This window comes from Pyrgilauda ruficollis, unplaced genomic scaffold (assembly GCF_017590135.1).
Source record: "Pyrgilauda ruficollis isolate IOZ18807 unplaced genomic scaffold, ASM1759013v1 scaffold33, whole genome shotgun sequence".
In the NCBI taxonomy this organism is placed as follows: domain Eukaryota; kingdom Metazoa; phylum Chordata; class Aves; order Passeriformes; family Passeridae; genus Pyrgilauda; species Pyrgilauda ruficollis.
The window spans coordinates 3,287,519-3,308,868 of NW_024524711.1; the positions used below are offsets into that span (position 1 = coordinate 3,287,519).

Sequence of the window (21,350 nt, forward strand, 5' to 3'; positions counted from 1 at the left end):
ATAGCAGGAGAGAAAAGGCTGACAAGTAGGCGTTGAATGTGTGCCTTAAAAGATGCACTCATCACGTACTAGATTGCATGTGAAACAATGTTAAGGATATAAACTCCCAATTTTGTTGCAGTGCGTAGCTGATGTTCAGAATGAAAGATGGTTTCAGACTGACTGAAGCTTTGAGTTTAGGCTGATGGGGGCTCCTCTTCTGTGACTGGTTATTTGAAAGTGAATCTCCACATTTTCATTATTTTCTCATGTAACTAGAGGGGAAAGAGTTAGTGTTTCCATGCAATCTCAGGTTTAACAAGAAAACTAAACAAGTTTAGTTTTAACATTTCCATTTAATATTTCCTCTGACAAGTTCATTTTTCTTTCTTTTCTCATGGAGTTCTGTTTCCTATTCTATGTAATAAATACATACAATTTTCCTCATGAGTGAATTGTGGCATTGTAGCAGAGAAAAATTGTAGCAATTTTTCATTTTGGCATGCTCATTATAATTCTTCACAATAATTGTGAAGACACCAGAAATCAATCTTTTTCACTTTCACACAAAATTGTTATTAGAACAAGAAAAGGAATTATTCACCTTAACCCCTTAAGGATGTATTCACATTAATACAACAAATACTGTTATTCCATTTTGAACAACTTGCTATGTAAAACATGCCTTGTCTTACTCATCCTTTATCCTTCCGAATAAATCTTCTATAGCATGAAGGTCAAATCACATGAAGTCACAGATGGAATGGAATTGTTTTGGAAAACTGGTAAGTGGATACAACAGCCTACAGATTCACGCTCTATCAGTTACAGCGGAGGGAGCATACCTCCCTAACCTAACACAAGTGTGGAAAAACAGTATAGCACAGCAACCAAAGAGGAGATTATCACAGACACATATACTGAAATATTTTAGAGAAAAAAAGATCAGAACTATTAACTAATGACTATCAATACACACCTGCTCTAAATTTCTTTTGAAGTCCTTCCTCTTTCTTTCAGCAACATGGATATATTCTCATTCAAAAAAACCCCAAACCCATTATTTTATTTGTTTCAAAATCACGAGTTATGAGCATCCTGATAAAAGCATTGGAAGATTATTAACTTCTCTGATCATGTGTTATTTGGATCTCTGAGAATATCAACAATGCAAACTTAGAAGCAAGTTAAAACAGAAAACACAGTATGACTGTTGAGGTTTAAGAATTTAGTGCTCCCACTGAGACTTTCCAAACCAATGTGTCATTCACTTATTTCTCTTCCCCCCACAGTGGGCGGGAGAGGAGAGCTGGAGGCACAAAATGTAAAGATCATGGGTTGAGATTAGAGCAACTTACTGGAAGCAGAAAAAGGTAAGGAAAGAACAGTAACAGCAACAATATTAATAACAAAAGTGTGCAAGAAAGAGGGAGTGAATTACATGCAAAAAGTGCTCAGCACGGAGCTCAACTTGACCGCAGTTGCCCTGACCATTGCCTCCGGCTCGGAACCAGCATTATCCAACCACTCCCTCCAGCTCGGAACCAGCATTATCCAACCACTCCCTCCAGCTCAGAACCAGCATTATCCAACCACTCCCTCCAGCTCAGAACCAGCACTATCCAACCATTGCCTCCAGCTCGGAACCAGCACTATCCAACCATTGCCTCCAGCTCAGAACCAGCATTATCCAACCATTGCCTCCAGCTCGGAACCAGCACTATCCAACCATTGCCTCCAGCTCAGAACCAGCATTATCCAACCATTGCCTCCAGCTCGGAACCAGCATTATCCAACCATTGCCTCCAGCTTGGAACCGGCACTATCCAACCATTGCCTCCAGCTCCAAACCAGCATTATTCAACCACTCCCTGCATCTCAGAACCAGCATTATCCAACCCCTGCCCCCAGCGCAGAACCAGCGTTATCTGACCACTGCCTCCAGCTCGGAACCACCGTTATCCAAGCGCTCCCTCTGGCTTGGAACCAGCATTATCCAAGCTCTCCCTCCAGCTCGGAACTGAACCATCACACCGCTGCCTCCACCACACTCACTCACCCAGACTAGGCTCCAGCACGGTCTTTGGCACCATCCCAAACAGGACCATTCCCAAACAGTGTAACGGATGAGGCCACGCTGCTGGCTGCAGGTAGGGCTTGATGCGTAAACACACCTTCCCATACCCATCTTACGTACCAGTTACATACAAAAATGAATTTAAAGGTATTGCTCAGTCAGTCTATCAACTTGATACCTTGCTAGGTTGTCTGAGCTCTTCCTCAAACAGGCTGGGCAACAGTCCCTAAAGACAAACTTGATTCGTATTTCAACACCAATCTCTGGTTTATGTTTCGTGTGTCTGAAACAAGACCAGCACAAATAGCTGAAAAAACTACAGTGATTAATTTTATTACAAAACCACTGCAGAATGCTTTTCAAAGATTATACTAAGACAGCAGGAAAAAACTACAATTTCCCATAAAGAGGGATACACAACTCCCCTATTTTCTAAAGAAACAGTTGCTATCGAGCTTTACCAACTTGTGCAATTTAAAAATTATTACTCTGCACATTTTCGTCAGTTTATAAATGCAGTCAAGAAATATGATATTGCAAAGACATCTAAACAAACACAGAAATAGAGATGAAACTTCAGTAAATCATCTAAACCATCCATCTAAATCATCTATGCAGTGCTGCAATATGAATTACACCTCTATTCCTTCAAGAAAAGGTGTTACCTTTCTTTAAAACTTCTGAGATAACACAACATTCCTGTGCAGTTTAGTCTATTGCTTTACTAAGTATTTAGTCGAAGAGTTTTCCTCAAGGCATAGCATAAATATTTGTGTGTGTAAAAATTAGGCCAATCGCTATTTGTTTACTTCCTTCATTCCCTGCCACCTCCATGGGACAAATATTGAGAGTCCTCTCTATAGCAACCTATCACAGAGCACACAAGGCTTACATTCTTATTCCTACCATCTCCCTTTTCCCCTTTTCCTGCCTTTTTTCTTCCCTTCCTCCACCACCTCAAACTTTGCCTTATAGTATGCATCTATAAAATCTCTTCTTTTATTAAGCCTTAAGTGTTATGACAAAAACAGCTTAAACACAGCTGTATCTAAAACCTGGCATCGCATTAATTTGCAACAGTTTGCCTGTTTCTGTAACTCAGCTCCATCAATGGGCTCTGAAAAATTCATATACAACCTCTGCTCATCATATATATAAGAAAACACTTCGATACAACCTGCTAGAATCTATGCTTCAGGTTTTGGAGTTTTAAAAGAAGAATAAATGAAAGTTGAATACAAGCCACTTAAAAACTTCCTAAAGTAATGCAGATAGCCTGAATTTTGTTTTCTTTCTAACAAGAATTTGAACTACTGTCTAACTATACACTGTAGTATGGAAGACTTTTTGTATACATGCAATGCAACTGAGAGAAGAAAAAGTTTAATGGGCGGAATCTGTCACTAGAACAGCTGAAACAACTGAACCTGGAAGGAGGCAGAAGAGCTTCCAAAAACACAGGCTCTTCTTCATATCTGCATCAAAAGCAACAATTCTCAAGATAACAACAGGACAGGAACAAACACTCCCCAGTTTAACATCATGATGTTATTTATCAAATGTTCTGAGTGAAAACAGTGGTTAGGAGTGGAGGCAAATGTGCATGTTCTTTAAGCATCTCTAGGCCTATGTTAATACTTTATTTTTCTACAGGAACTTTTCTCACATTGCCAGAAAGTATAAGAGCAAACAAGAGCAAATTAAACTCTTGTTTCTGTGACTGTCTCATTTGCAGAAGTGCAAAATAATAGCAAATAATCTATACTAGAAGAACTAAAGAAAGGAAGCTGCATCAATTAATTATGGATTGCAAGGGAAACAGCCTTTATCACTAACTTTGCACAGACCCAGAAGTGTTGTGGGGCAGATCACTGAGATCAGTTCTTCACTCCCAAGAGCCAGAGCCAGCAGTGCCCTGGCAGCCAGGAGGGCCACCCGTGTCCTGGGGGCATCAGGCACAGCATTACCGGCTGGGCAAAGGAGGGGATTGTCCTGCTCTGCTCTGCAATGGGGCAGCTTCACCTTGAGTCCTGTGTGCAGTTTTGGGTGTCTTAACACAATAAAGATCTAAAGCTATTATTCCAAAGGGGAGCTATGAAGATGGTGAAGGGTCTGAAGGAGAAAGCCAAGGAGTGGACAAGGTCACTCGACTTATTCAGCCAGGAGGAGACTGAGGGGAGCCTCCACAGCTCTCTACAGCTCCCTAACATGGGGAAGGGGAGGGGCAGCCACTGATCTCTTCATTCAGGTGACCACTAACAGGATCCAAAGGAGCAGCATGAAGCTGTGCCAGGAAGGTTTAGGTTGGATATCAGGAAACCTTCTTCACCCAGAGGGTGGTTGGGCACTGGAACAGGTTCCCCAGGGAAATGACCATAGCACCAAATGTAATGGAGTTCAAAAAGCATTGGGACAATGCTCTTGGGCACATGGTGTGACTCCTGGGGTGTCCTGTGCTGGGACAGGAGTTGTTCTTTCCTGCCAATTTAGGATATTCTATGACATATGTGCTTTAAGCAGAATCAGGACCAGACTGAAGCACAGCATTCTCCCTGATCCAGCGGCTCTAAGGTGCCTCCAGCTCAGTGAACCACACCCTCATTGTTATTCAGCAAAGGATTTGAGTGTTACAGAGATGGTAATTGTAAGGAGGACCCTGACAAGGCACAATATGCCTTCTTTACTGTGCTCTGTTCATGCACTGTAGATACAGTCTCATATTCTGACAGCACTTTTCTTCTGGTTTTCCTCACCACGACACTGGCAGCCTTAGTACTAACTGAGTTCCAGTATTAGATACCACTGTATGTCAGCTGTGTTCTTGCTGATCTCAGAAATGTGACATATTAGACATTTCAAATTTGGGATTAACTACACATGTGTGATGAACAAAGGTGAATCCAACATCACTTGAATGGAGTTTGGGGAATATTCATCACTCAGAAGAAGCAGAACCAGTGATTCTTCTTGAAGAACTGGAATTATTGTTTTATCAATAAAGTTCTTCATTCTTCTTTCTTCTGTCACTTGATATCCTTCTACAACACTGCATCCTACCTGAGCATTTCAAAGGGGACTTTACAGTTACTTAATTCCACATCATTATTTTTGGTACAACCCCAGCTTCTGTCTTACTCTATAAAAGGGAATAGCACTTCATTTCAGTATGCTGCCTTTCTCTGACAATTTTTAATATGCCACAGGAAAGTGGGTGCCAATCTTTTTAAGAAAAACTCAATATAGTTGCGTTGATTGAAAATCACAAGTGAAATATTGTTCCTAGGGACATTTTCTATTCTTGGCTAGCAATGTCAATTTGCTCTTCCTAAATGTCAATTTGCTCTTCCTAAATACTAGTTTATATTTAACCATTTAATTTGATATCACCTATGCTCTTCCATAACTTCAAAAAGCAATTAGCCATTCTTTCACTAAAAGGACTCCTGTAGTCTAAATGCAGTAAAATCCACCATGTTTCTTAAATGCATTGCCATGCTTCCTGCAGGAATTATTAAATTGAAAAGTAGCAGTGATATATATATAAATACCACTCTGGGCATGACTAATACAGTCCACACAATGGTTCAGGATACTGCAGACCAAAACTCTTATTTTGTAACTTTCTTCCTATTGGCAACCTACACAAAGAAAAAGAATAAATTGTTCTGGCAAACTTGCTCCCAGATTTTCCCCTGTATGAGGCTGCACAGAACCTCCCACATCCTATCTGAAGGACAAAGGGGTGCCCTTCATGCTCCCCTTTTTTTCCACACCCAAGTCTCTTGATCGCCTCAACAGTTGTTTTCCTTTCTCTTCAACTTAGTGCCACCAGATTTGAAAAGAAAAATAAAGGATTAACTACTTGCAGCTGTCTCATTGTTCATTCTAGCTCTACACAGTATTTTTAATCTCCTCTTCTTACTAAACTCCTCTTTTTAAGAGTGTGATATCTGTTATTCTTTGTGCATAGCCTAGAACAATGGAGTGCATTATTAACTAGCCTGTGAGTAGCTGTCACCAGCACTATAAGTGTATTTTATGTATAGAGCCCACACTGCATATATACACATACATATGAATAAACACACATCAGAGATATCTAATTAGGTAGCTCAATAAATTTTAAGAGCTGGAATTCCAGAACAGCTAATTTATCCTAGCTTACTTCTGCTTTTTTCCTCTACATACCAATGACAGTTCATTAATACATTCTCAGCATGTTAACAGGAACAGCTGTTAAATAATAAATGCTGTGCTGTATTATTTTCAGTAGGTGCTTCAGCAATTAAGCTCTGGGTGCCTAATTTCTAGCTCAGTTAGGAAAAATAACTATATCTTATGCAACCAAGCAAAATACTAGGCATTACCCAAAGAGTAACAGAAATATCAAAATACCCATTGTAGAGAATTACTGTTCTCTGTGAGGAAATGTTGGAAACCCAATGCAAATCAACACACCAGAACCTCATGTATTTCTGTTTTATTTAAATCAATCCATCCTCAGGCAGCACAACTCCTAGGTCTGTGCAAGAGAAGTAGAGAGAACCTATGGGCAGAGGCATGACAAAAAGGCACCCTGAAGTCACACACCCCCAGAATCAGTCTGCAATATCATTAATCAGCTGCAACATGAAACCACATTCTAGAGCGAAATCTCTGAATATTCACCACTAGCTTGGAGAAATATTCACCAGAAGAAAATCTTCAAAAGCAGTCAAGAATCTACAATATTGCACATTACAAATTTTAAAATAACTCTTAGCCAAACAGCCTAAAATTAGGAGAAGCTCATATTTGAGGAAAAAAAAAACCCTACATTTCATTTGGTCTGCCTACATAATACATATGGCATTTCCTAAACATGAGAACCAGCTTTGACTACAGAAGGCCATTAAGCTACCAAGCATAAAAAAACCCAAACCCAACAGCTACCATCTAGCTTTTCCCCTTGCAAGGTGTCTTGATTGCCTTAATCTACACAGACAACTGTTCAATTAAAAACAAGGTATTTAAAAATATGGTTAGGACTGCAAACAACCCTGTGAAATGTTTATATTATCAGTATAGTCTGATTCATGTTTTTAATTTTAATTTTATATTTTAACAATCAAGTTTCATAAATGTACTGTACTTCTCTGACAGTATCATTTATCATTTAAGAAGAAAAGTAAGAACTATCACCTTTCACAGACTTTCTTGTTTGAAAAAATATTTCTCTTAACTATTAAAGCTACCACTAAATAAAACAGTACACATAGTGGACTGCAGCATTTCCTTGTTCTAGCTCAAAATGTATTCACATGATTTACATCTGATTTACTACCCCTCCTGACTCATTATTCTGAATAAGATAACTGTTCTGTCTCTCCACAACAAGACCAAAATACATGAAATATTAACTCCCCACAGAAATTATTTTCCCCAATAATTGCAGAAAAATTTCAGACTTATAACATGCTTTTAGTTTCCTTTTAAAAATAAATGTTAATTTAATATTAAATAAACACTAAGAATAACTGATTGGGGGCTTTTTGTGTGCAAGTACTAGCTTTTCAAACAAACTCTCTGAATGCAAAAGCTTATCACACATCTGTTAGAAGGACTGCATTCATTACTGTCAGCTATCAATCAGTCACAGCAGCACTCTCCTTAAAACATGAAATGTCATTTGCATAGAGCCCTGCTCACTGTTGCTGAGCACCAGTTAACAAATCATTACTTTCATTTTAAGCTACAGTACCTCATGAAGTATTATCATAACTTAAAGCATCAGAATATTTGGAATTAATTACATTTTCTTACTTTGTGCTGCATATGTGAAGGTGGTCAGGCACTAGCACAGATTGCCCAGACCAGCTGTGGCTGACCCATCCCTGGAAGTGTCCAAGGCCAGGCTGCACAGGGCTCTGAGGAGGCTGGGACAGTGGAACCTGGGATCACTGGGTGATCTTTAAGGTTCCTTCCAATCCAAACCACTGTGTGATTCTATTATATGCTATGCACCAATCCTGCAAACCTCCTTGTTTCTCTACAGTTCCTCAGTCATCCTGAGGGTTTTCACTAGTATTTTTACATTGACAAGGGACTACCTGACTGAGGTTGTAAACAGCAAAACTAGAAGTCTGGATAGAATTACTGCATTATGAAATACATTTATTAAAAATGACCTGAAGTAGAAAACAAAGAGCATTTTATACTGAATATGGCATACTGAAGTTACTAGGAATAGCTCACATCTCCTGCTCTCCTGACTCTTATGAGTCAGCCATGAGTCTCATTACATTTCATGGTGACTTTTATGCCACATTTTCAGATTCAGAGTACTTCAAATAAGATCCAGATTCTGGGCCTCACAATTCAGAAAAAAAAAGCCCTCAAAAATTAAGCCTAAAGGACATGACACACCAGAACAATAAGGAAAGGCCAAGAATATTAACCTGGAGGGATCTATTACATGTAATGGAAATAAGGCAAAGAGTCCTCTGAGCCAGCAAGAACTAAGTTAACTTGAAGAATGCACAGACCAGCACCAGGTGAGGCAGGTGCACACCCAACACAGCCACACAGCAGCACCATGGGAATGGTGCTTCCAGAGCTGATCTGCCAGCTCTGCACAGCACAACAACACACCATGCACACAAACCAGCCTGGGTTTGGAAAACAGTCAGATTTCCAACACAGCTGAACATTTCTTCATGCACAGCTGATCACGAAATTGCAGTTTCAGGCTGTCTGTGAAGTAAGAAAGGTAGCCCTGCTTACATTCAGATTACATTTAGTTCTTGCTTTCAGCCTTCAGATCTGCTAGAACTGAAAATATTTTCAAGTGGGGAGAGGGTGTTTTATAAAAAAGCTTAGGTTTTTAATAAGTTCCACAGCAACAAGAAGGGCTCATGCATGTTCTGTGACCTGAAACCTGGCTACATTTTTCAATGAAGCAGGTAACAAATTAGAGGTTAGCCCAAGTCCAACATCTTTCAAGAACTTTGACAAATGTCATATTACATTTTACAGGACAATCACTGTCAGCATAATGTTTCAACTATTATGTAGACAAATATAATTTCATTCAGCTTACCTGATGCACGTCTGGTGAATCGGTTTACCGCTGGAGCTGAAAGAAAACAACATTTTTATTATTTTTGTAGTAGTCTAACTTGCTTCAAACATAACAATGTTATACTTCATTCAAAATGTGGCAACTACAAACACCAGATAAGCATTATTTTTGTATCTTTGTAGGAACCCATTCACTTTAACTTTTAAGTAGCTTTGCAGGAGATGGTACATACTAACTAAAAAGCTTTTGAGACCATTTTCAGCTTTCTAAGAGTTACTGTTACTTACTGGTGTTCATGAGTGGATGTGAAACATTTAAATCTGCATCTCCATTATTTAATGAGTGCACAGAAATTGGCATCTTGCAAAGAATAATGCAAGCAGGGTATGTAAAAAATACACTTCATTTTTACAAAATATACCTATTGGAAATCAGGCACTAAAGATACTCCCGTAGAGAAAAAGATTAATTTGTAATCCCATTAAAAGATCAACTTTTGCTTTGACTAACCTTTAAAACTCCTTAGGTAAGTCAGTAACAATGCCAACCCCCACCAAAACCCCAGTGCAAATGTTTTATAGTGCCATCCTGGCACATCTCCAACTGCATGCTGCAAACATTTGTAATCAGACTCCTGCCTTGTTTCCAACTGGGAGAGACTGCAAAACACGAATTACAACACATGGCTTTGCCTCTATTTCATTTCTAGGTTTACCAGCTCCTTCAAGAGTTACTAGAGATAAAATTGAAAGACAGTTTTATGTTTTGCCTTCCAAATAAAACCTTCAGACTTCTAATTAGTAAAAACCACTGGTCTTGAACTCTACTTTCATGTGATGTATTAACTGCTGGAATAAAGAGCAAGAAGAAAATCTGAATGACCTAATTTCAAATGTGGGCAGCAGCCACATTAAAAATGTATGCCCTTACAGTGCTTATTAATATTCAACCTTAAAAACTGCTCTTCATGTTTACACAGAACTGAAAAATGAAAAATATTAACCTTTTTATTTTATCCCACTAAATTTTACATGGGAGTTATGCATCATGTCTTGAACACCTAAGCCAAGAGAAAAAAAATTGCTGAGAAAACAGAAGAGACAGTAACAACAGCCTGAGATGCAAACTGACTTCTTATTCCTTTGGAGACAAAAAACCAAAGGAATAAGCAAAGCTACAATTTCTGAACCACAGTCACACATGGTTTGTACAAGCACATAGAGGAGTGACAGGTCCAAGTGGCAAAAAAATACACTGGGAAACCCAGCTACAGAGGTTTGGAGTGCTAGCCACAAGGAAGGAAACCTCTGTTTAATAAGCTCTTACAAACCCCCAAACGCCTATATAGATGAGCACAAGAGTAACAAAACCAGCAAAGTTATTTTGAAACATGAATTCTAATTCCCCCGAACAATTTTTCTTTAAATAAAAAGACAAAAAATGTAGACACATTTTTATCAAAACAGACAGCATATTTTATGCAACTGCTGTTTTGTAATGTGGGGGCTGTTTGATTCCTCAAAACTGTTTATTTTGTCACTACTGTTCTGGGCCAAATTCATTTCAGGACATCAGTCATGACTGTCACCATCAGACGGCTGAGTTGTTTCCTCAAGCAAGTAAATTTGCAGCAGGTCTCAGCAGATGTGCTCATATTAGAAAAAAAAAAAAACTGGAATCTGACATATTTCTAACAAGAAAGCATAAAATAATGTTTTGCTCCCATTCAGAAGCTTTCCCCAAACTCAGGGAAGGCTTTGGCTGTCAGTTCTGTATATAATCTGTAGATATGAAGCTTTAACTCCTCTAGACAGCTACCTCAGCACATTAAAAAAAAAAAAAAAAAAAAAAAAAGGAACATATAGCACAAAACTGAAATAATTTGAAACAAGGTGATTGTCAAAGAAAAAGGTTCTTTTTCAGCTACATAATTCTAATTTCACTATTTTATTTGGCTACAAGAAGCTTAGTTTATTGTGCAACAGATTTTACAAATTATTTACTGTTACGGAAAAAAAAAAAAAAAGAGCAAGAATGCCACAACCTTGATCAGCAATTATTTTTGAGCTTATGTGAAGCTCAAAAAATCAGTGTTTCAGCAGCAATCAGACAAAGCCTTCCTGCCCAGACTGGGATTTCATGGAGGTCATCCAAATATGTTACTGGGAGATTTAAAAACAGAACCCACAGTTCTTTGTTACAAAGCAAGCTGAACTACTCTCTATTTTTCTGGTAGCAAATCACAGTATACTTCTGTTGTCCAGAAAAGTGGAAGAATTAGCATACAAGAAAGTCTCAGATAATAATCAGTCCTACAGGAATTTAGGTGTTTTCAGTACAAAGTAGATGAGTGGTCAACCAGGTCATGTCTGGCATTGTAAGGTGGGCAAAAGAAAGTCTAAGATGCATTTTTCTTGAGGCATAAAACAAATACTAAATTATCTTTCAAACATGTCAGAAGTGGAAAGTCTTGTCCCAGAAACAAATGGACAAATCAATGGCAGAAATATTCAATGAGGGATATTAAATGCTCCTCCTGGAGCCACACAGCATCAGGAACAGCAGAGAGGTTCCCAGGGAAGAAACACCACTTTTTCTGCCTGTGATTACCACCTTCCTTGGACATCTATTTTTAGCCACCATCCTTACTGAGATCTGAGTTAGGCTGACTCTTGGGTTTGGACTGAGATGACTGACCTGATTCACACAGCTCAAGTGAAGTGGAACCCAGAGAGACAGGGATGCCAGGAGACAGTCTTGGCATCCAGGTTGAAATATGAGGGCAGCTTTGAAATCCCACTCACAGGACACAGGAATACTGTACTTAAATCCACAGGTTCAAGCCCCAAGCTACACAGACACAGAAGTTGTGCTTAGGCACTGGGATTTCCACCCTGCTGCTGCTCCAGCTGCTTCCCAACACTACTTCCCTCTCTCCTCTCAGCCATGTGCACACGCAGGTTCTCAGGACTCTCAATGCAGGCCCAACAGAGAGCAGCTGCCTTTGGGCTCTGCAGGCTGCCCAAGGACTGCTCCCCACAATGTGAAACCCAGGCAGCCTTGTGGGAGGGTTACCCCATCCCAAATCACAGGCCAGATGCAGCACTGCTGACGCACGGCAGCTCACCGCTCCGCTTTCCGGCAGGAGTCAACGTGGGAAGGGAATGGGTGTGAGGCAATACCTACATGGCTATTGAAGTCAACTCTACAGCAAAAATATACTTCATCTTAAAGGTTATAGTGACATCGTGCTGAGGGCTGCTTGCTCCAAATGATTCAAGTCAAACAACTTGCTAGAAAAATAACACAGTAACTCGAGTGCCACACACATCCCCACGAATCTGTGCAAAATACAGAAGGAACAAAACTCATTGATTGCAAAACCTCACCCTTGCAAAAGGCAGGATTTTTCCCAATAAAAGGCATAAACAGACATACAGATAAATTCAGAACATGTCCAGTGACATTTAATATTTTTGCAGCATCAGAAAGAGTGCTGCATCACAACAAAGAACGTATAGCTGTGCACAGAGAATCTTGGTTACAAGCATGTCACTCCAATATTGCATGTGACTCTTCATGTTGTATTTTCTTTCAACCAAAATCTATTACAAACTTCACGGGGGAAAATTATCAGAGGGTGGGATGGGTGTGTATGAGAGAGAAATGACAGAGGTCTGTATCCTAATGAAGTTTTTATTAAATTACCATTTGAAAGTGCACAAACTTATATGACATATTCCAGTAGTTTGATTTTTGGCACTACATAAGATAGAATTCCACAATCTGTCACTTGTTAGCAACTGAAATTCATGTTTAAAAATCCTTGCTCAGAGAACTGTATGAAGTACAGCTTCTAAAATATTTCGGCAATACAGATCAAGCAAATAAATACAAAAAATTGGTAAATGATCAAGAGCAGCATAACTTTGTAAGTAGAGGAGGAAATGGGAGTCTGTGGGATGGTTTGTAGAGAATCAAGACAGATAAGATGATTCTATGAAAGGATCCTAACTGGGCATCCTCTAGATGGTTAACCTGTTCTGATAGCCTGAGCTGTCTCTTTGCAAACTCACACTTTAAATGTTTTTGCTTCAGAAACTGTCAGAGATTCTTGTGCCATTAATGTCACGTGGAATAAGAAGCTAGACACCACAGACATTAGATATGCAGCCTTGCTAAGAAGTGAGGGACTGTAAGCCTGGGATTCAAGAAGAGGCTCTGCCTATCAGGGGTTGTTAAGGACATGCCTGAGCACTCTGACAGCCAGACCTGTAAACTGGTGCTCCCTGCAGGTCTGCAAACCACAGCAGAGACACATCCCCAGTGTGCTGCAGAGTGCAGGAACCCTGCGTGTGCCCAAGCCAGGTGAGCACACCCCACTCCCTGCAGCTGCTCGGGGGGACAGAGGCCAACGGGAGACTGCTCACGCTCCTGCCACCCTTACAGCAACTCCAGGTAATGCTCTTTTACAGAAAAAACACACAAAGCCAAAATGCTCCAAGTGACAAGGGCTGGCAAGGGATTACTGATTAATCTTCAGTGTTAGTAAAAATTAGAACACTTTCCACAAACCTCACTTTCAATTAGCCACTGCAATTTCTTCATATGGCAAAGGACTAAACCCCCTTTCAAAAAAAAAAAAAAAAAAAAAAAAAGAAGAAGAAAATAAAAAACATTTTAAAAAACCTTCCAAAATTAAACTAAGCTATTACATGTTTAAAATCTTCAGGTTAGCAGCCCATAGTCCCCCAGACCCCATACTTACTTATAAAGCAGGAATACTGCTAATGTAGTAGCATTATTTAATGGATAGACAAAGAGAAAGATCCACACCATAATGTGTCTTCCTTGTATGGAAAGTGCAAATGCCTCAGGTGAACTTAGGAAACAAATGTCATATCCAAATTATTTTTTTTCTATTCTATTGAGGGCAAAACTGTGTTAAAGCTCTCAAGGACAGCACTGATGTCAGTGGGTCAAACCTAGCCCAAATTTGAACAATAGGCTGAGAACCTGCTCTCAACACACTGTCTAATTTTATTACATTTAACTCTACTGTTTTCAGTAGAGTTATTCTTGATTTACCTATGGTCCTTTCATCATATACACCAAAAGCCCAGGCTAAATTTTAACTGATGAGGATCATGGGCAGTATATGTTCCACCTTTTCAGTTCCAAGCTTACGTATTTCTCAAAGTTCTCAACCTTCAGAAAATTTTCAATTATGCTTATTGCAATCACATTCCTATAATACACTAGTTAATATTCACTTGTTTTCTTTCACAGATTATTAAGTAGAATGACCTAATCAGAACAAAAGCAAAATCAAATCTAAATGAATGCCTCTCTAAAATACATGCTTTAGTCAGATTCATGTTTTCATGTCCCCAATGGAGGAAATAAGAGTTAACTCCCCATTACCCAGGACAATGATAGGCTGGGACACCATGGATAAGAACAGTAATTTGGAGCCCTTCTAATTTCCCTCCATCGCAGGAAACTTTCATTTTAGTTCAGGATTAATCCAGGTAGAATGACTGTTTCAGAGGCTGAGACCAACAAGACAATACAGTTATGTTAATGTACTTTCACACTAAGACCTCTCAAAATCTCAAGGAAAGCATGACAAACTCACTGACAGTTTGTAGAAATGATTCTGACAAAGAAGTTGCCAGGTCTATGGAGGATGGCTCTTGTCTTTTCTCTGTGAAAGGCTATGACAACCGTGAGGCATGAGAAGAAGGGATGAGCACAGCAAATACACAGCTATTATCTCAAAGACAAACAGTCCTGGCAGTACAGTAGTTAGAGCACAGCTTTCAAAATATTTGTATTTCAATCTGGAAATTTAACAGCAATGGTAATATTTCAGTGATGAAATACAGGAGTTATTTTTTATTATTTCCCTCACCAAGTAAGCCTCAGAAGAGGATTTTTTTTTAAATTAAAAACTAAATGGAAGAACAGCAGCACATAGGCTTGGCCTTTACACTAAGAGAAAAGGTAAATCACAGCCACAGGTGCTTCCTGTACGTACCAGTCAGCCAAAGAACCTGACAGGTTAGACAGCAACACTGCCACCAAATTTCCCAAAAAACAAAGCTTAACATCTCAAGAATATCTGAAGCCCACTCCAAAACTCTGACTAACCTCAGTGAAGAGCACCCACAGCTCCTAAAGGGGTAGGATCTGCACACAGAGGGATCTGGCTCCGTCCAAGGAAACGTGTGCTGCTGGAAGGCATTGCAAGTACACACCTTCAGGAAGAAAGGGCTCCCTAAGGAGTTGAATCTGCTCCGTAGCCAGGGAGACAGAGTGCACATGGACACGTGCGTTCCTACACAGAGCAGAATGCAGGCAGTGAGGCATGAAGGTACCACAGGCTTTCTGTGAATCCTGTGGACTGACTGAGAAGCCAAAGATGAGGGAGAAACAACACTATAGTGGTAGCATTAATGTGCTTCTGGGAGAAAAAGAGAGAGAATAATTTGGCTGTTGCAAGAAAAGTACATGTTGGCAAGAAAAAATGGCTTCATCTCATGGGATGCCCTAAAAATTGCATCTACAGATTTTAAAACCATCTGTACCAAAACAAATACATACATAATTATTGCTGTCTTTGCAGACACCAATACATCTATGAAAGAATTAAAATACACAGAAACCAGAATATCTCGCTGTATGTGTCTACTGAGGTACAACTGACTAGCCTGTAGTTCCCCAGGTCTCCCGTTTTTTTCCATTTTTAGAAAAGGGGCTTATGTTTTCCCTTTTCCAGTCAGTGAAACTTCACTGACTGCCATGACTTCTCAAAGTTGATGGATAGTGGCCTAGCCACTTCCTTGGATAGTTCCCTTGGATGCATCTCATCAGGTCCCATTAACCTGTGCACACTCAGGCTCCTCAGAATATACTGAACTGACCTCCTACAGCAGGTGGTTCTTCATTCTCCCAGTCCCTTCTGGGACTTGAAGTCTTCTGCAACTTGGGTGCTGTGGCTGGAGCACTTGCCAGCCAAGACTGAAGCAAAAAAATTGTTAGGTACCTTGTCCTTCTTCATATACAGATAATCAGGTCTCCCATTTCCTTCTGGAGAAGGCCCACATTTTCCTTAGTCTTACTTTTATGACAAACACATCTGCAGAAGCTTTCTTTGCTGCCCTTGATATCCCTGATCAGACTTAATTCTTTCAGGGCTTTAGCTGTCCTAACCTGACTCCTGGCTGCTCAGACAATCTCTCTGTATTCTTCTGAGGCTACCTGTCCTTGCTTCCACCGGCTGTAGATTTCCTTTTTGTGTTTGAGTTTGTCCAGGAGCTCTTTGTTCATCCATAGAGGCCTCCTAGCGTTTTGACCCGACTTCCTTTGTTAGGATGCACCACTCCTCAGCTTGGTGGAGGTAATTCTTGAATATCAACCACCTTTCTCAGGCTTCTCTTGCCTCCAGGACTTTCTCCCGCTGGAGTTACTCTGCAAATTGTTTATTTAACCTGTCAGAACTCAGAACCTTGAAAGTGATGTAAATAAGTCTCTCCTACTTACATCAGTTAAAGAGATTTCAGCTCTTATGAATAATTGACGCTGTATGTAATTACAAACACTGAAAATAAAAAAATTAAATGGCTGCCTGATATGTTAGACCAATGAGCCAACACAGTGAAATGGGCTGTCACAGCTCATTATTGGGAATCAAATGCTGATCTTTTCCCACCCAAACAGCTTGATCAAGATTTTTTTTTTGTTTTTAATTTTTAAATCTATTCTTTCAGATTAATGTCCCATGTTAAAGCAACAAAGTGAAGATGTTGATGAGTTTTTCTATCCTAAATATGTATCCTGTTACTTAGCATGCTTGCCCTTAAAATTCATCCTCGTTATTGCTTGTGGCCAGTACACTTGGTCATTATCTGATTAAAACTAATCAGTGATCTAGATAAGAAGAAACAAATATATATAATTTACAGCAATATTTCCAATCTTCTGTAATACCACAGGGTAAAAAAGTTAATTTGTGTTAGAATTTGTCTATGTACAAGCAGAAGATGTGTACATGTGTGGAAATCTTGGTTTGGAGCACTTGCTGCCCTCAACCCTGGATTACTCAGGATATATGATGAAAACTAGAAGTGTCAGAGACAATACCTTTTGAAAGCAAAACTGAGCCTAAAAATACCAATGGAATAAATGTATGAGGGACGTCAGCCTTCCTAGGCTGTGCCCTGGGCTACAAAGCCCCAGTCCTTCCCACCCGGCCAAGACCCCAGACCTGCAGCCCTACTTCAGCAGGGGGTCACCACCTATACATTCTGGTTTTACTTGAATTTCCTATTTCTGCCCTAGCAGAGTGGGTTGGGGTTTGTTTGTTTGGAGGGGTTTTTTTTAACATGATCACTACACCCAACACCATTTGCAGTAACATCCTGCTTTGCTAATTTATTACCATCTCCAAGGGATATTCTGCTATAGCCAGAACACAGCTTACAATTGCTACCAAACAATCTGACACAAAACGTCAGTAATGCTCACCTTCTTACCAACTCTAAATGGCTTCTTTTCACTTGAAATTTCACAAGCTATTTTAAGAATATTGTGGTTATTTGCTTTCTAACACTGCTGCATAGGCATTTAGATCCATTTCATGTTCTTTTCTGCTTTCTAATTTTGCTGCCTGGAGCATATATACTAATGTATGCATGTTCCCTATCAGAACACAAGAAAAACTGGTCATTCTGCCAAAGCTCTACCAGCAATGCCCAGATCAGCTGGGATCCTCTAAAGGATCAAATTGACATAATTGCTTCAGGTTCACCATCTCATAAAATAAAAAAATCTGTACCTGTCCTTGAAACAATATTTCTGTCAAACTGAAAACTAGAGCACCGAAGATTTTATATGAATGACTTGTTCTCCTGATTTCCTTCCCTTAGCCATTACATAACAGTGCTTTAGGTCCTTTGTTGGGGGGTGTATGGTTTGTTTGATTGGTTTATTTTTTTACAAAATTTTGGCCTATGTCTTTTGTCTCTTGACAAGATATATTTATTACATAGGAATAACATTGCAATCTCACTGATGGAAGTGGGCTGGAGAAGATGTCAGTATTCCTCTCTGAAGGAGTGCACCTTTGTGTAGAGTTTATAATTATCTCATCTATTTTATATCATTTGACAATGGTGAACATAACTGCTTTCTCCCATACACATTCATACTACCCATGTTTAATCTAAAGCCTCAAAGCATTTGAGACTCAGGTTTTCCTACTATTTTTCATGTTTTCATCACTTTGCTATCAGGTTATTACAACAAATCCTACATGGGCAAACACCATTAAAACTTTTCAAAGCAAAGACTTTATACAAAGACTCTGCTTGGTTCCTAGGACTGCCTTGGCAGAAATGTGTGGTACAAAATACCTTGATGAAGAAGTATATGAATATGTATAATCTGCAATCTGCATTGCTTGCTTATTCACTTCCTGGTGAAATCTAAGATTTTGGATTTGATGCATATTTTAAGAACATTACGTACTTAAAGGGAGTTTCTCTTGCATTCATGATAATGAATTCTCAGCTATTCAGATCTAAAATAGACAATTTTGTTAGCTTTCAGATAATGAAGCAAAGCACATTTTCCACACTTGGTTTTAGAGACAGGCTGAGAGATATACTTCAACAGAAAGCACAGTGACTGTAAAGAAAAAAATTTTTAAAAGCCCAAACCGCAAGTGTTATTGCTTGAATATAATGAAAAGAATGGCTGTTTTAGAAAAAAAAATTGAAAAGAACCCTAACCAAACAAAATAAACATAAGCATCTAACTAGAAAAGCCACAGCCAAAGAGAAGCTCTTAAGAAGTATCTTGTCCTCACTCCTACCACATAGAAGAAGCTTGTGGGTGATACTGATGGCAGGATAATGCTTCCTTGAATCCAGCACACTGACTAACAAAACACCTCACAGCCCAGAGTCTACCTGCCATTTCCTAGTCAGATGTTCCACTGGTTAGACTACAAATAACATAATTCCCACCTGAGACAAACTGTCCAATGTCTGGCAGCCAACCAAACCAGTCAGTGAAACGACACCAAAACCAGCGAGTCCCAGTATCCTCACACCAGCTAGGAACACACCTACTCAAGTCACTTAACTTGGTGGCTGACAGCTTCCCCAAGCTCCCACAGGTCTGAGTGTGGCTTCTGAGAACCGGTTTGGGATACTTCTGGGGTTTGTTTTTCTGTTTCTAGTTAATGCCTGTACAGACCTGGGCAACACCAGCAACAAAAGCCTGGGCTACAAAAAACTAGTGTAGAGATCTGAGAGTTTGAGTCAAAGGTAGAAGAGAGAGGAGGGAAGAGAAAAGACAAAATCCAAAATATTTCATGGTTGCCTTCCCATATATGCAGTGCTGAATCACTGCAAGCAGCCACTGGGGATTGCAGTGAAGCTGCTGGCCAAAGCACCCTCTGTGATTTGGCCTTAACATTCTCAGGACAAATGAATGAAGCACAGCTGGTACTGGCAGTGCACTCACTTCAACACAGGCTGTGGATGCCATGGCAGTGTCTGCTCTCATCTAGCCCTGCACGTGTGCGACAACAGGATTCCAAGGAGAAGGTCAGATACAGATTCAGCTTGAGTAACACAAGCACCTACCTCCCCTTCCAACAGTCAGAACCACTATCCACATCCACAAGACCACTGATGATGCCCTAATTATAGAGACCCCAGGTGTGGTTCAGGTTGACTTTAATCAATGTCTGTACGAGCCATGGAAGAGCATAGAGAAATTCACCAAAGAATCCCTGGTGACAGCGATACCTAAGTGCCTCCACAAATCTACACAGGCTTAATTTTTGAGGTAGCTGCATGCTGGCCTGTTGACATTGCTTCAGCAGCAATGCAATCTGCTGCTGCTGAAGATATGTGAGATCTCCCAGAGCAACTGAAGGAATGCAAATAACAAGAAAAATCCATCAACAATGAGCTACTGTGACTTAAAATAGAACAAATTTTTGTTCTCTCTATTGATAAAGAATGACACAAAGGAGCACCACATCAACATATCATGCTGTCAACAATGAACTGAGGATCTTACAAATGGCATCTCCAAAACTGAACAGCTGGGAGTTGTTCTCCCCTGAACTGGGCAGGTAAAGAATGGTGGTAATTAGGGATAGCTACTTTCCAAGTGACCAGGCAGGACTTAGACCCATTCCCTTGTGAGGACCCACTGTGATGTCTAACAACTGACCAAAGAGCAAACAAAGCATGGGACTCATCTCCATGATCACACCATCCTGATCCTGAAATTCCTCCTGGAATGGTTAGCTCTCAGTTTTCAAACATGTTACCCTGCTGTCGCTCCCTCTTCTAACAAATGTAGGCATGCAGAACATGTTGCAACTCACAGCACAATATGTACATTTATATGACCATGACCAAACACAGACCCAAGCTGCTGCATGTGACTGTCCCAGTGCCAAGAGGCAAACAACAGCTAGCATAGTACATATTTGGTATAATGCCTTCATTTAGCATATTTTTCCAGGCCTTCACTCATATCAGACTGCTTTTCTCTTCCACAGTAACAGCTCAGAACATCCCAGGACTATACCCTGACTTGGTGAGGAGATTTTTGTGCCCCAAAGGTGTAATTTGTGCATAATGATGCCAAATATTGCCACTGGAGCCCCTTTATGTATCTAGTCTTTATTCTCAAACTGCTTCCTACCCATTCTTAATTATGGAATCTTTGAGGGCAAATAACTCATTTTTTCAAGAGAATGGAGAGGTCAAAGAGCTCCCACAGCTGAACTGACCCTACAGACAGATGAACAGGACATGCCTTTTCCGTCCTGAACAAATCAACTCATGCAAGTGAGCTGAGGAGTGGCAAAGAAAACTGCAGACACCAATTTATTTCAGTACCTTCTGTTGTGTTAACGTGAAACAGAGATTACTGGCAGCACCCGAACAACATTCCCTGGGAAAAGGGGTAGTCAAAGTACAGATACAAAGATGTACCTTCTATAATTTATTTTCTTGATACTGCAGTAACATTAAAAGCACTCCACAATGCAAACTAAATCAAATTATGTCTTTCAGCTCCATTACTTGTGGATCACATTCAGAAATGTCTAGTAATGGAAGTAGTGGATTTTTCAGCATTTCTCCATTTTGCTCAATAGTTTGGGCAGCACTTGAAAAGTTGCATCTCCTGAAAGTAAACTTC

General features: G+C 39.9%; 1 protein-coding gene across 1 annotated transcript in view; it reads right to left on the bottom strand.

The window, feature by feature from the left end:
* The window catches only part of PRKAR2B (protein kinase cAMP-dependent type II regulatory subunit beta), a 75,367-nt gene that overhangs the window by 37,495 nt on the left and 16,522 nt on the right, over positions 1 to 21,350 (bottom strand). Inside the window, exon 2 of the mRNA XM_041474683.1 lies at positions 9,135 to 9,170. Within this exon, the coding sequence (XP_041330617.1) occupies positions 9,135 to 9,170 (36 nt within the window). The remainder of the gene's footprint in view (positions 1 to 9,134; positions 9,171 to 21,350) is intronic.